We start from the raw sequence: 15,611 nt of genomic DNA, 5'->3' as shown, positions 1-15,611 counted from the left end.
GCGGGGTCAGGCAATGCACTCACCTCAGCCTCCCAAAGGCGCGGGATTACAGGCTGAGCCACCGAGCCCGGCTTAGACATCAATTTTAATTGATGCTTCTAAATGATTCCTATTGTAAAATGAAAGGAGAGAACAAGTTGGGCTCATTAAAATAATACTATCTGGGCCTTTTCCCCCCTTAGCCACATCCTTTTATACAAAGTCAGCATCATTTGTGGTGTTTTAGTCCTAAAACTGGTAGAGAACGGAGTAATGATTCAAGTCACCTTGCAAGAAGTGCCAGAAGAGTGGACAAGAGTCCTGGACTGGTCAGGAGACCCCAGGTATCAAATAAACATTCTATAATTTTGAGGCTTGGCTGATGGTGATTCCTAGAGGGGTGGAGGGCTTGGTGAAGGAAGACCATGACTAAGCCACATCTGTGCGAACTCCATTCCCACAGACTCTACAGGGCCCCACATTTAGTCAGCCAGGTAGCCTTGAGTCAGTGGGGAATTTGTTTCCAACTGCAGATAGAGTTCAAGATGGGAGCAAGAGGAGGAGAAGGGCTCACACAATTCCTGACACGGTTCCAGGCATCGTGAGCAACACAGTGAGCAGTGCCGGTCTGAAGCCCTCCTAAAATGCACGCCAAGGATGGAGGGCAGGATGGGAAAAGGTAATATCTGTCAACAAAGAGCAAAGAAATGCGACACACTCCATTTCTAAATCTAATATTGATCCTTTTCCAGAAGGATGAAAGAATCACAAACAATGCACTCTGTGTGTATGTGTATGTGTGTGTGTGTGTGTGTATGTGTGTGTGTGTGATGACTCCTAAACTTAACAGGTGTGGAAAGGGCCCTCCTCAAACAACTGGCTTAAAAAGTCCTTTAGTGGCTCATATGGCCCCTTAATGCTCTGACTCACAGTAAGGCCTATGGATGAGAAATACAGCAAACAGGGAAATAGAGACTCACGGTTGCAAGACGGAAATTCTGCCCATAGCTTTTCTTTTCTTTTTTTCTTCTTGAGTTGGAGTCTCACTCTGTCGCCCAGACTGAAGTGCAGTCACATGCTCCCGGCCACCGCAGCCTCAACCTGCTGGGCTCCGGCGATCCTTCCGCCTCAGCCTTCCAAGTAGCTGGAACTATAGGCGCGCACTAACACATCCGGTCAATTTTTTGATTTATTGTAGAGATGAGGTCTCGCCAAGTTGCCCAGGTGGGTCTCAAACCTGTGGGCTCAGGCAATCCACTCACCTCAGCCTCCCAAAGCGCAGGATTATAGGTTGAGTCACCGAGCCCGGCTTCATATCTTTTCATACACTCATTAAAGTGAGAAATACAACTTTTCTTTCTGATTCCAACATGGTAGTAATCAAAGGCTCCAATATATTCAGGGCCAGACTACTGTGCTCAGACTAAAACTCTAAGCATCTTGCTCAAAGAACTTACAGAGGTGTTGGCCCTAGGAAAACGCATCCTCATAACAACAAAATCTCTTATGATCCACTCTATTATAATATTTGCAAACACACATTAAATTACATACTAAAATAATGAATGAATGAATTTCTTGGAAATTCAAAAAAAGATCTTTGAATCTTTTTATTACAATGGAGTGAAAATCCTTTTCTATCTTTAGAGTTGTCGAACATTTTTTTCTGTGCTTTTTATATTGACATCTAATTTGTCTACTTTGGTTGTCAGTCGGTCAAGAATGTCGTCTTGCTCCTCAATTTCTGTCTGCATCCCCAGGGCTATGTCCTTCAGACGGCCCAGTCCCATGGACAGCTCATCTGTGGGAGGAGGAAATGAAATGCAGGCCTGAGCAAACACAGTCACAGCACCTGGAAATGCTACTGGAGAGTCTGAGGCAGGACGATCACTTGAGTCTAGGCAGGAGGAGTTCGAGGCTGCAGTGAGCTATGATTGTACCACTGCACTGCAGCCTGGGTAATAAATCAAGACCCTGTCTCTTAAAAAAAAATACACACACACATACACAAACCCTTTTTCAGCTGCCTTTGAACCTTCTAGTAGGTTTTTACATATTGTAAGATCAGTTAGTACCAAAGAAAGAAAAGCACAGAAGGGCCTGACAACACATTCCCTTCCTAGACTCCACTGTAAGTACCTGGGAGAATTATGCTGGTCACTAGTAGCCAGACTCTGGCCTGATCTTTAGGAGCAAAAACTCCACATCAGTGGACAAAACTCAGCAGTGACTGCTTCTTCCTTTTCATTTCCAGTTCCCTAGGGCTAGACGAAGGGATCTAGAGCAGCGGATCCCCATTTGGAAACACTCCTGAGAGACAGACTTGAGGAGCCCTGTCCAACTGGAGCCCTGTACTGGGTTGCTCCAGCTTAAGGGCCCCCTCCCTAGAAGGCTGTAGCCCTCTAGCCACCATGTGGGTGGCAGGAGAAGGAAGACTGTCCCTTTCCTGCTTCCTGGGTGCTCTGCCAGAACACATGAATTACAGATGTTCCCACTGGACCCAAATGTTGTGAAAACCCTTATGTAACTACACTCACATTTCCCACATTCATCCATTCATTGCTACTACTTCCCAATCCATGAACATATCTATGCTTGGATATGCTGGGATACGACAATCAGTTCACATTCCCCAGAACCAGGCTGGCACCACTGCCTTCGCCTACTTTGTGGTCAGGAAGAAGACAGTGGTCTTTGTGAAAGTTGGGCACACAGACCCCTGCAGCTCAGAGTCCCTATGTCCAAGAACAAAGTGCTAAGGGTGCTGGGTCCCTTCAGAGAGGTCATTGGGCTGAGCCCCAGTCACGTGGAACCTCTGGCAAAGACTCAGCTCTTGCCTATTGCTGCAATTCAAATCCAAACATAGCCAGGTTTGGTGGCTCAGTCTGTAATCCCACGCCTTGGGAGGCAGAGGTGAGTGGATTGCCTGAGCCCGCAGGTTCGAGACCCGCCTGGGCAACTTGGTGAGACCTCATCTCTACAATAAAATCAAAAAATTAGCCGGGTGTGGTAGTGCACGCCTGTAGTTCCAGCTACTTGGAAGGCTGACGCCTCAGGACCGCTGGAGCCCAGCAGGTCGAGGCTGCGGTGGCCGGGAGCGGCCACTGCACTCCAGTCTGGGCGACAGAGTGAGACTCTAACTCAAACAAAACAAAACAAAACAAATCCAAACATGACAAGTGAGAGCTTCACTTCCATACAGGGGAAGTGTAGCACAGCAAGAGGTGGGGGGATGGGATTTAGGTCAATTCCACTAGGTCTGAGGTCAGATCCTCTCTTTAGGTGTGTTCTAGACCACCCAGGATTCAGACCACAGCTGAGGTAAACACTCTTCAAGAGGAAGTTGCCTGGGAACAGCCTGGCCATGAACCACTCTGGTGCTAGAATCCTTGAGTTATTCTATTTCCCTCCTTAGGTTTTTCCAGTATTTGTAATACTTTCCTTATCTTTCAGAAAGTTATAAAAATCAACCTAACATTTGTTTTTAAGAGTGATGATATCTACAGGGATATGGTCAGCCTCAGGAGTATGTGAAAGGCTTCCTTGGCACGATGACATGAAGAGAACTGAGGGTAAGGATGGGAGAGGGACTCTGGTTGTCCTTTGGTGGGGAGGTTGCATCCACTGTAGAGGTGAGGCTTTGTTATAGGTCAAGGCTCTGGGAATGGGGGTTCTAAATGTGCCAAGATAACTTCTTTCAGTTGTAACTTTCTGTTCCCCCCACTTAAGGAATTTAGCCTTGGGGGTGGGTGAAAGAGGATTAGGAAATCTTGAGTCATGCCTCTGTTAATTTAGCCTGAGAATAGGTGAGGAGCTATGGAATAATGGAATATAAACCACCTTCTCTGGCACCTGGAAATGACTATTAAAAGCCCAAAGGAGGCCGGGCATCATGGCTCAAGCCTGTAATCCCAGCACTTTGGGAGGCCGAGGTGAGAGGATTGCCTGATCTCAGGGGTTTGAGACCAACCCAGGCAACTTGGTGAGACCTCATCTCAAAAAATAAGCCGAGCATGGTGACACATGCCAGTTCCAGCTACTTGGAAGGCTGAGGCAGAAAGACTGTCTGAGCCCAGCAGGTCAAAGTTGCAGTTGCCATGAGTATGCCACTGCACTCCACTCCAGCCTGGGTGACAGAGTGAGACTCCAACTTAAAAAAAAAAAAAAAAAAAAGCCCAAAGGAGAAGAGGTTAAACTGCTGGCTTACAATCTAGTCTGACTTACCCATGAGTGTGTCCTCTCCCAACCTCTGCTTTCTCCGAGTCAGTTTCAGAAAGACATTGGCCAGGATTGACTGTTGACAGGGACATACCCTAGAGAGTCCCTGGAGCAAAAAGGGCTCTAGCAGTCACATGGAGTCTCTGTGGGACAGCTCTACCAAAACTAGCCATCTGTAAGCAGTAAAGCTCCACCAGAGTTGCCAAATTTTGTTCCCAGGAAAACTCTTCCAGCTGCTTTCCTTGGGGTCAATCGAAGACAAGAAGCAGAAACTGGGTGAAAACAGAGTTTATTTCTGCAACCAGGTTTCAGGGAGACAGGTTGGCATCATTATGCAAAAATGCACTCAAAGGCAATACCACTTACTGGATCTTGAGCTGGGAGTTTAACCCCTTCTTGTTTGGGCCTGTGATAGCCATTGTCAGACACCAGAGAAGGTGGTTTTAACTTGTTTGCACTTTGGGGGTATCCTTTGGTTTTGTTGTTTGTATTTGTTTATGCACTCATGGGTAGGATCCTAAGTCAGGAATTTAACCTCTTCTCATTTGGGCTGTTAATAGCTGTTTGAGCTGGGCATGGTGGCTCACGCCTGTAATCCCTGCACTGTAGAAGACTGAGGCAAGAGGATTGCCTGAGTCCAGGGGTTTAAGACCAGCCTGGGCAACTTGGCAAGACCTTGTCTCTACAATAAATCTTAAAAATTAACTGGGCATAGTGGCACATGTCTGTAGTTCCAGCTACTTAGAAGGCTGAGGTGGAAAGATTGCCTGAGTCTAACAGGTCGAGGTTGTGGTGGCTGTGAGTGTGCTACTGCACTCCAGCCTGGGCAACAGAGTGAGATTCCGACTGAAAAAAAAACAAAAACAAAAATATAGTCATTTGCAGGTGTTGGGGAAAGTGGTTGTAGCTCGTTTACACTTTTGGAATATACTTTGGTTTCGCTGTTTGTACTTGTTTGCTCTTTGTCTTTTGTTTTGTTTTAATGTGGAAAATAAGTCTATTCCATTTGACAGTCCTTTGGGACAGATACTGTCTGATTATGAGCCATGTAGGTACCTACCTATGACAAAAGAAAAAGAGGTAAAAGAGATTTTGTTTTATTTATTTTTTTGAGTTGGGGTCTTACTCTGTCACCCAGGCTGGAGTGTAGTGGCATGATCATGGTTACCACTGCCTTGACCTGCTGGGCTCAGATGATCCTTCAGTGATAGCCTCCCAACTTGCTGGAACTACAGGTATGTGCCACCATACCCAGCTAATTTTTCTGATTTATCGTAGAGACAAGTTCTTGCCATGTTGCCCAAGTCTTGATCTCCTGAGCTCAGGCAATCCTCTCACCTCTGCTTCCCAAAGTGCTGGAGTTATAGGCATGAGCCACCATGCCCAGCTAGAGGTTTTAAAAATCAAACCGTGGCCATGAGCATGCCAATGCACTCCAGCCTGGGTGACACAGTGAGATCCCAACTCAATACATACATACATACACAAGTAAATAAATAAATAAAAATACAACTGCCATAGAAACTGCTTTACCCAAATTTTTGTCCACAGCCCTTATTAGATTACCTGTTGCAGCAAACAGAATTTAGCCATGGAGACAGGTTCCAATTTTGTCAGAGGTATAATGTGGATTTAGCTATCCTTTATAAAATTATGAGTTTGTTGCTATTTCATGGCTAGAATTTTCAAGGAAAAAAGCTATTGGCTTTTTGTTTATATACATGTATGTAAGTTTAAATGTGTTTACATGTATGTACATGTTGTGTGTTGTGCCTAGCATGCTACCAACTTGGTTTATAAATAAATGAGTACTCATAAATTAAATAGATCTAAATGCTTTCCAAGCTCACATGACCTTAATGATCTTGGTGTGTATGATTTTTGACAAGCAAGATTGATTTAAGATTGTTAATTCAATGCAAATTGCTGAGTCTTCTGAGTTATTAGCAAAATACCCATGTATTTTACTTTAAGGTCCTTATTTAGGTAAACACCTGATATTCACAGGCTATAAAAATGGTTAACAGGAAAAAAACCTTAAAATGAGGACCAGCTTTGTTTAAAATCTCAGATTTCAAAAGTAATTAAGCAAACTGCTAAAAATGAGTAAACTGAGTAAATATAGATGAGATAAATATTAGTAAGATTTTTTTCTTTTTCTTTCTTTTTTTTTTTTTTTACAAACCCTAGTGTCGAGGGCTGACTTTCAGTAGGTCACAGTGAGGGAGCTGCTCTACTGGTGTAAAGGTACATACATAACCCTAACCCAGAAGCAGGTCATCTATGAATGGTTTAGCACCAGGTTCCAGATGAACATGCAGTGTGTGATGGGACGAGGGGGTGGTCACCTTTCCAGCCGTGCCCTGTGTTTTGGGACAAGGGGCTCTCCACACGGGATCCTGGTTCCAATGAGATGAGTAAGATTTTCATGTGATTTTTTTTTGTTTGTTTGAGTTGGAGTCTCACTCTGTCGCCCAGACTGGAGTGCAGTGGGCCGCTCCCAGCCACCACAGCCTCGACCTGCTCGGCTCCGGCGATCCTTCCGCCTCAGCCTTCCAAGTAGCCGGAATTACAGGCATGTGCTACCACGCCCGGCTGATTTTTTGATTTATTGTAAAGATAAGATCTCGCTGCCCAGGCGGGTCTCGAACCTGCGGGCTCAGGCAATCCACTCACCTCAGCCTCCCAAAGCGCGGGATTACAGGCTGAGCCACCGAGCCCAGCTTCATGTGATTTGAAATCTTAAAATTATTTTGAAGCTCATTAAATGTCTAGATCACTTTTAGTTAAGAAAGGGTTGTGATATGAGGAAACATTTCTAAAATTGTGTTATAGTTCTCATTTGTAAAATGCTAATATCTGACACAGTTCAGAATTTCTTGCTTCCTCGGTTTTAACCAAAATTTTAAGGTTACTCCTATTTAAAACATAATAATAATTTGGTCTATTTGAAGGTTATTTAAAGGTTAGTTCAGATTATGGATTTAGAAAAGTAATTTAGGAAAGAACATAGAAAGGAACCAGTAAACAGGAGAGAGAGATGAGAAGAAAGTTACTGGTGTAAAGGTATACTTTGGAAAGAGAGTTTATAAAGAAAGAACAATTCTATATGAGAAAGGATTTTATATGGTGAATTTTTGCCCTAAAGTAAAATGACTGGACATTTAAGAAAGAGGGAAGTGTGGGGCAGAACAGAAAGTCCAAGCATGTTGTAGATGGTCTATGGAAGTTGTTAAGAAGGGGAATTTGTAGCTGGTCTCGGTGGCTCAGCCTGTAATCTTGCACTTTGGGAGGCTGAAGTGAGTGGATTGCCTGAGCCCGCGGATTCAAGACCCGCCTGGGCAACTTGGCGAGACATCATCTCTACAATAAATCAAAAAAATTAGGCGGGTGTGGTATCACGCACCTGTAGTTCCACCTACTTGGAAGGCTGAGGCGGAAGGATCACCGGAGACCAGCAGGTCGAGGCTGTGGTGGCTGGGAGCGGCCACTGCACTCCAGTCTGGGTGACAGAGTGAGACTCCAACTCAAAATAAATAAAGAAATAAATAAAATAAAAATAATAAAAAAGAAGGGGAATTTGTGAAGGGAATTCTTGTACGTGATTAAGCTGGTTGTAATTGAAAGGAAATTGTTTGCAATAGTCTTTCTGAATTTTGTTCCCCTATGTTGGGATGAGGTTTTCTTGGGGTGTTAATTTGCTCTTGATAAGATTGCAAGAGGTTTTCGTTTTTGATTTTATAGCCTGTTTCTTTTGGAAACTTTTCAGACTTGTGTTTCACAAGTTCAACTTTATCTATTTATTTAGAGTCAGGGTCTCACTCTGTTACCCAGGCTGGAGTGCAGTGGCATGCTCACGGCCAATGCAGCCTTGACCTGCTGAACTCAGGTGATCCTTCTGCCTCAGCCTTCCAAGTAGCTTGAACTACAGGCATGTGCCACCACACTCAGCTAATTTTTGGATTTATTGTAGCAATGAGGTCTCACCAAATTGCCCAGGCTGGTCTCAAACCCGTGATCTCAGGCAATCCTCTCACCTCAGCCTCCCAAAGTGCTGGTATGAGCTACTGCGCCCGGCAGAAGTTCAATTTTTATTACATCTTACTGCTTTCAGCTATTTTGTCCCTTGAGAAGGTCATCTAGATAGTGGCTCTCTCCTTCAACTTTTTGTCGGATCCTGTAACTTTTTGTTCTCCACCCAGTTCTAACTGTAGTTGTGGCCTGATGCTGAAATGTTTTATCTTGAGGATCTAGAAAAGCAATTTTTTATTATTACACTGAATAGCAGGCTATAGGTATCCATTCCTGAGAGATTACCATCTCCCTACCTTTGATGAGCTTAGGGGTGGGCTTGAGTATTTCTCTTTGATAGGGAGCATGATAGACTTTTACAGCAATTATTATGTCAAATATGAACTAAAAGGGTGGGCTTGTACTGGTAAATCCCCATTCCGGCCTGCAGGGGGGTCAGGCCTATTGTGCAGATAAGGCCTGTTATGCAGATAAGGAAAATGTTTGAACACTTCCTATGTTACCTTTATAAGGCATTTGATTTTTTTAGGAAAACTGAGCTTTAAATGGATTAAAGTTTTTAAACTTTTGGTATTACTTTTAAAGTCTATCACTTTGGTTAAATGAATAACTTATATTTTATAGTAATCTGTGATCCTATTTTAGTAAAATGTTCTTACATTTTTAATAAGTGTTCTATTAACTAATCTTTATACTATTAATTACAGGGCTTTGGCTCCTGAGACTGAAAAAGGCAGTAACCCTTGCTAAATAACACCAGTCAGGTCCTCATCTTTAGGCACAGGAGAGAGTGACAATCATATGAACTGTCCTTGAGACACAGGGCCAGAAATTGAAGTTACTCAGTTTTTCTTGGCCCAGGGACTATCATGAAAGAGGTGGGCGTGTGAGATTATAAGGGCTAAGTTTTGAAAGATGAAATTAATTCAGAATTGTACACGTCTCTTATAAATGCTATGCCAGATACAGGAAAAGGACAAAATCATGGGCCTGGATCATGATAGCTTATAATATAGACCTGATCCAGGATGTTTTCATTCAGACTGAATTCTAGGCCCAACTCCCTCTCACCCTTAAACAATTGGCTATAAAATCAGGTCAAACCATGTCCCTCCACATCACTGATGTGGCAACTATTGTCACAAAATGGACAGTTCTCTAGGAATGTGCCTCCTAGCTCTGTGGCACCTCATCAGGCAAATGGAATAGATGGCCATAGGAATGAGCCTTCCTAGTGACATGGGACTTTCTGTTCTTTATTGGCCCACACATGCATTCTAAGTAATGATATTTGGTCAGTGAGGGAACTGAGGACTAAATATGACCTTTTTCTCTTACCCAAATTCATAACTAAAAGGCTTGGAAAGTCACTGCCTGATAAAGACTCACCAGAAAGGGTTTTATTACCCTTTTACCCTATATACTAAAGTTTGTTTTCCAACCTGTTTCTGGCATAACATCATGCAGCTGACAAAGAAGGAAAAACTGAAGAAACTGCAGGATCTTTGGTGAATGGCTCCTACCCTGTCTGGATGCTGAAGAGCACCCTCCAGATCATTGGCTCAAGAACCAGAAAGCCATCTTTTAAAAAACGTGTGGGGGGGGGGGAGGGATGGCATTCTGTGGGCTCTAAACTATCTGTGGAACAAAGAGGATCAGGAACAGTGTTTAGTTGCTCTGATAGTCACTCCAGCATCTATCCATAACACTTCAGAAACTGTACATTGGACTAGTACCCTGAAATTGCTCACTCAATAATGCAGAGATCTCCTGGGAAGAATCCCAGATGGATAGCATTTTATTGTTTATTCCTTGTTACCATGGTAGGAAGATGTGGCCCACCAGCATGTGCTACAAAATTTATCTAAAACACTTATAATTATTGCTAATAAAACTGCAAAATCTTTAAGAATTTGCAAATTTCTTTAGATTCTGTGGCTAAGGTTTTAAACAATAGAATGGCTTCTCGTTGTTCCTATATTAACTTGCTAACTTGTAACTTGTTAACTTGTTAACTTGTCCATACAAGTGGAAACCAGCATTGAGAAAATTAGACAGCAAGTCACTTTGTTTTTTGGGGGGTTTTTTTGTTTTTTGTTTTTGAGTTGGAGTCTTACTCTGTCACCCAGACTGGAGTGCAGTGGCACGCTCCCAGCCACCGCAGCCTCGACGTGCTGGGTTCCGGCGATCCTTCCACCTCAGCCTTCCGAGTAGCTGGAACTACAGGTGCGCGCTACCACGCCCAGCTAATTTTTTGATTTATTGTAGAGATGAGGTCTCGCCAAGTTGCCCAGGCGGGTCTCGAACCCGCGGGCTCAGGCAATTCACTCACCTCAGCCTCCCAAAGCATGGGATTACAGGCTGAGCCACTAAGCCCGGCTGCCACTTTGTTAAAGCAGACCCTGGACAATCAAACTGTTTTTAGATGGAGTCTTTGATGGAACTCTGGATTGATTTTCTAATTTGTTTTTGTGGATTTCCTCTGGCTTAAGAAGCATCTTTTCTGGTATAGGAATAACTGTTTTAATATGTGAATTATTGTTTTATATATTGTTTAAATGCTGTGTATCTTGTATGATTAAAGCCCCTGAGCTTATAGCCAAAACTGCACATGATACAAGAAAACAGAGAAGAGGTCATTAAGATGTTCAAACAGAAACGGTCAGCAGCCCCATGATAGAAATCATGGGTAAAACTGACAATGGGGAATGTTATAGGCCAAGGCTCCAGGAATGGGGGTTTCATACATTGCTCATGTTTGATTTGAAGTTGTTTATCTACTACATGTACCAAGGTAGCATCTTTTAATTGTTGTAATTTCTCATTCCCCACCTTAAAATACATAGTCTTGGGGGCGAGTGAAGGAGGATTGGGAGATCTTGAGTAATGCCCTTATTAATTTAGCCTTGGGGGTGGGTGAGGGGTTATGTAATGGAATATAAACTGAGTAAATGGTACTGCCTTTGAGGGGGTTTTGGGTAATGATGCTGACCTATCTATCTGTAACTTGGATGCAGAAATAAACTCCCTTTTCTCCCAGTTTCTGCCTCTCATCTTCAATTGACTGTGAGGGAAGAAGCTGGAATAGTTTATTTGGGAACAGCTTGACTTAATTGATTCTGCCAGGGTAAATGGTAAAGATTCTTCTCCAGGTTTGTGACTTTGTATGTGTGTGTATGCAGACTGGGGGTGGGGAGTATGCCCAGAGTTTTTGCCTTTTTTACTAAGAATAGCAGCCAGGAAAGAGCCAGAGTGGGAAAGAAGATGTGGTACTTGCTAAATGAAATATAAAACATTAAGCATAAAATGGTCAAGATATACAAATACTTTGCACTGGCATCATAATTCTAAGCAAAATCAGTTTTAAAAAAATCATCTTTAACTCTGCTTCTTGAGTTTATTGAAACCCATGTATGACCTTGTGTTCCAAGGAGAGCAAAACCTGTGAGGTTGACCCAGGCCTCAGGAAGCTGATTGGCAGCTGGAACAGCAAAAGATAAGCAAACAGCTTATCTGAGATTTAAAAAAAAAGTATGATAAAGTAAAGCCACCAGGAATGGGTGCTGGAGTCCAGGGGGCTTGTGTGAGTCCTTGAAATGAGGGGTGGGTTGAGGAAGGAAAGAGTGAGAGCATAGGCATCCCCAAGGATAGCCACGTGGCTTGTGTCAGCAGGGCTGGAGGGCTGTACTCTGAAGCTCTGAACGAGTTGCCCACCTTCCACCCTGGTTTTCCTCCTACTGTACACTGCCTTTGGTAGGAACCTGACTGGCTGCAGGTCCTCAGTGCCAACCACACATTCTCTGCCTCTAGAAATGGGCAGTATCCAGTCCTTCTTCCTGCTTCACTCCTTGAATTGAGTATCCTTCCTTAGTCTCCTCTCAACTCCTGCCAGCAGGCACCAGTCCCAGCCACTCCCTTTCTCTCTGTGAAGGACAAAGGGCTTTTGCGCCTCTCTGGGTTTCTCTGGAGTGGTTAGATCTGAGCAGGCACAACTTCTGCCTCAAAGAAGTCTTTGGCTCCAGAGGGCAGAGTCCAGGGCACAGAACAGGAAGTGACTGTCTGGGGGGCTTTTCTGGGCACTGAGGGCAGAGGGCAGGAAGTGGTTGGGCAGAAGTTTGTGGGTGTGAGAGTGCCCAGGTGGGCCCTTGTCCCTGCTGGTGGGCTGGGGGCATTGGCTATGCAGGTCTAAAGTGTTAACATTCACACTCAGGGGAAATATGGTGAGCTGTTGGTGGTGGAAATACAATTCTTTTTATGTATTTGCTCTTCCTTATGTCTAGTCTCTAAAATCAGTGTCTTATTTGTGAAGCTTTCTTTTAATGCCTAAAAGGTTATATTTACCGACTCTGTATTTCTATTTCTAGTAACTGAGGTCCAGAATGTGGCCAAAGATTTCTACACAGTAATGGCCAAATAATTATTTATGGTAGCAAACAGTACATTTAAACCTAAATGTATAAGAGCAAGAGTATAAAACTTAAAATTTTCAAAGACATTTTGTAGGTTAGGTAAGTGTTCAAGATATACATGAAAAGCAGGATACAAACAAATATATAACTGAATGATCCCAAGTATATTTAATGTTGTATGTAACTTTTGTACATACATACATGAAATACAGAAGGAATTATACCAAATCAGTAGTTGCTGCTGGATTGTAGGATTACTGGTATTTGTTTCCTCATGTTACTTATCGAACTCTTATAATTTTCTACAATGAATCTACATATGCAGAAACAAAGGGTAAATGTTATCAGAAAGAAAGAGTACCCATTTGCCTAACATGTCATCTGTGCTACTGGCTCAGGGCTGCCAGAATGGGCACTGTCCTGAGCAAATGGAGCAAGGGGCCCACCAGTGTGTCCCCTCCTGTGAGCAAGCCTGTGCATTGACACCCAGTATGCATCTTTGCAGGTTTTAGAAAGCTTTGTCTCCAACTAGATACCTATAGAGTGGTGTTAGGAGGTTTGCCAGCTCCTAATAGGGGCTGGGAGGCTGACAGAGTGACCCAGATAGCTGTGAGGGAGATTCCTGTTCACGAAGTAGAAGTAAGAGGAAGCAGCAAGTCTGAGGTACTGCCTAGAATAAACTCATGGAGATTGCCCACAGGACAACTCCTACTTGAACTTCAAATAACTGACTTCTCCTTTCCAAAGATAATCACTAAGTGCTTGCCTGCTGGACCCCAAGTATAAGATGGTGACAAAATAGAAACATTCCCATGCTGTCCTGGAATTTATAGTCTGGTCAGGAAGACAGTGGATAAACCAGCAGATACATGATTACAAAAGGCTGGGGCGAGTACTGTAGAAACAACAGCACCAAGAGATTATGAGAAGAGGCCACATTCATGCAAGACTCATACATGAAAAGGAGCCAGTTTGGAGAGAGTGGAAAGGAAGGACCCTCCAAGTAGATGGAGACGATGAGGCAGGAAAGGACTCATGTCAGAAGCACTGTGAGCTGGCAAAGTTTTAAGGGGAGGAGGGGAGGAGGGAGGGGCCAGGAACTGGAGTGTGTTTAAGGCTGCAGGGCAGCTACAAGAGAGTTTCAGAATAACACACCACCTGACACATTTTGAAAGATCACCCTGGTGGCTATGTGGCCAATATGCTGATTGCAACATAAGCACAAACTCTCACCAGGCCAGGTGCATTCTGGCTCAGATAACTCTCCCACCAATCCTCAGAGGCAGCCTGTTTCATAGGGAAGAAAACCAGGGCTTGAGTGGCCAGATGGGAAGAATAGAGTGGGTGGCCACATCTAGGCTGCCCTGTATGACCGCTTAGAAATTCCTGGGTCCTTGTTGCTGGCATGAAACAAATGAGAGTTGGGCATGCCTTGGCTGGACTGGGAGCAGGAAATGGAGAGAAGTGGACAGATTCCAGAGACAGTGATGTGGCGAGATGGACCCTGCTCAGTGTGGGGTAGAATATGGTGAGGGAGCAACCAAGTGGAGGCTCCTGGTGCATGGGCTGTGCTTGGCCTGAGCTGCCTGGAGGACAGTGACTTACAGAAACTGGTATGGCTCTGGATCTTACCTAGGTTGCTGTCGATCTTCTGGTGATAGGATCTAAGGTGTGGGTTCTTGGGATAAGCATCAGTGCTCACAGCATAACTAGCCCCTCCAGGGATGGAGTCTGAGTTCAGGGAAAGAAACATCGGGAGAATGGTTAATTGGTGTCCCTTGAAATGCTGCTTCACAAAATTAATATTAATCTGGAAAATGGGTAAAAAGAATAAGGTGGTTGGTTTCAAGGCCATTCAAAGGGATGAGGATCAGAAGGATAAAATGCACATGGCAGGAGCACACTGTAGGCTTGTAGGCCAGAGGGACAGATGCTTCCATGGGGCAGGTTAATGCTCTTGCCTCTCACACAGAGCTTGGGAGATCAAAGACCTCAGCCTATGGTTCATCTGCTCAGACTCTGGTATACAAGCTCTGGACAGAGACAGAGGTTCACGCATGTGACAATATGGCAGTGGAAGCCAACAATGCAAAACTATACAGTGGACAAGGTCTAAAAATCAAAATTGTTATTTATGGAAATGGGATTATGGGTGATCTTTATTCCTTTCTGAAATTTATTTCCATGCATTCTTTTCACAAGCAAAAAAGAAATATTAAATAATATACATTTGTCTCAAGAAGTGTTCCTTAAACTTTAGTTTCTTTTCTTTTCTTTTTTTTTTTTAGTTGGAGTCTCACTCTGTTGCCTAGGCTGGAGCACAGTGGCACTCTCAACAGCCACCACAGCCTCGACTTGTTGGGCTCAGGTGATTCTGCGTCAGCCTTCCAAGTAGCTGGAACTATAGGCACACACCATCATGCCCAGCTAATTTTTTGATTTATTGTAGAGATGAGGTCTCGCCAAGTCACCCAGGCTAGTCTCATACCCAGTGTTCACAGCATTGCTCAGGCAATTCTCTCATCTCCACTACGAGGTGAGTCACCACGCCTGGTAAACTTCAGTTTCTAAATGCACACAGAAAAGTCCTATCATACCAGTTTACCTCTTTTCGGTAAACACCTCTTTCTAAACTAAGTATATTTCCTTCAGCACCAATCTACTGAAGCCATTCTACACATACAGTGTTGATTTTTAAAAAATCTCTTAAGCTAATATATACTACACAAATGAAAACTTCCTTTAATTTCTTAAAATTGTATCTTTTGGGTGCAGGGTCCTATATCACTTCTTCAGGGTATGATGAGGTGAGTTTTCCCGGGCCTTCTGCATTTCAGTTAACACTCCTGTGAGTCTTGCTTTTTTTTTTTTTGAGTTGGAGTCTCACTCTGTCACCCAGACTGGAGTGCGGTGGCCGCCTCGACCTGCTGGGCTCCAGCGATCCTTCCGCTTCAGCCTTCCAAGTAGCCGGAA

General features: G+C 43.8%; 1 protein-coding gene across 2 annotated transcripts in view; it reads right to left on the bottom strand.

The window, feature by feature from the left end:
- Positions 1-1,481: 1,481 nt before the first annotated feature.
- The window catches only part of SNAP29 (synaptosome associated protein 29), a 34,548-nt gene continuing 20,418 nt past the window's right edge, over positions 1,482-15,611 (bottom strand). For both annotated transcript variants that reach the window (XM_021717949.1, XM_008068811.1), the window contains exons 5-6: positions 14,271-14,369; positions 1,482-1,780 (exon numbers count right to left, since the gene is read on the bottom strand). In XM_021717949.1, coding sequence (XP_021573624.1) covers positions 1,623-1,780; positions 14,271-14,369 — 257 coding nt within the window. In that variant the 3' untranslated portion in view covers positions 1,482-1,622. The remainder of the gene's footprint in view (positions 1,781-14,270; positions 14,370-15,611) is intronic.

The sequence above is a fragment of the Carlito syrichta genome, unplaced genomic scaffold, assembly GCF_000164805.1.
Source record: "Carlito syrichta isolate Samal-C Ts95f unplaced genomic scaffold, Tarsius_syrichta-2.0.1 Scaffold311553, whole genome shotgun sequence".
Lineage (NCBI taxonomy): Eukaryota > Metazoa > Chordata > Mammalia > Primates > Tarsiidae > Carlito > Carlito syrichta.
Note: the sequence above shows the minus strand (reverse complement) of the source record. Positions and strands in the feature narration are given on the sequence as shown.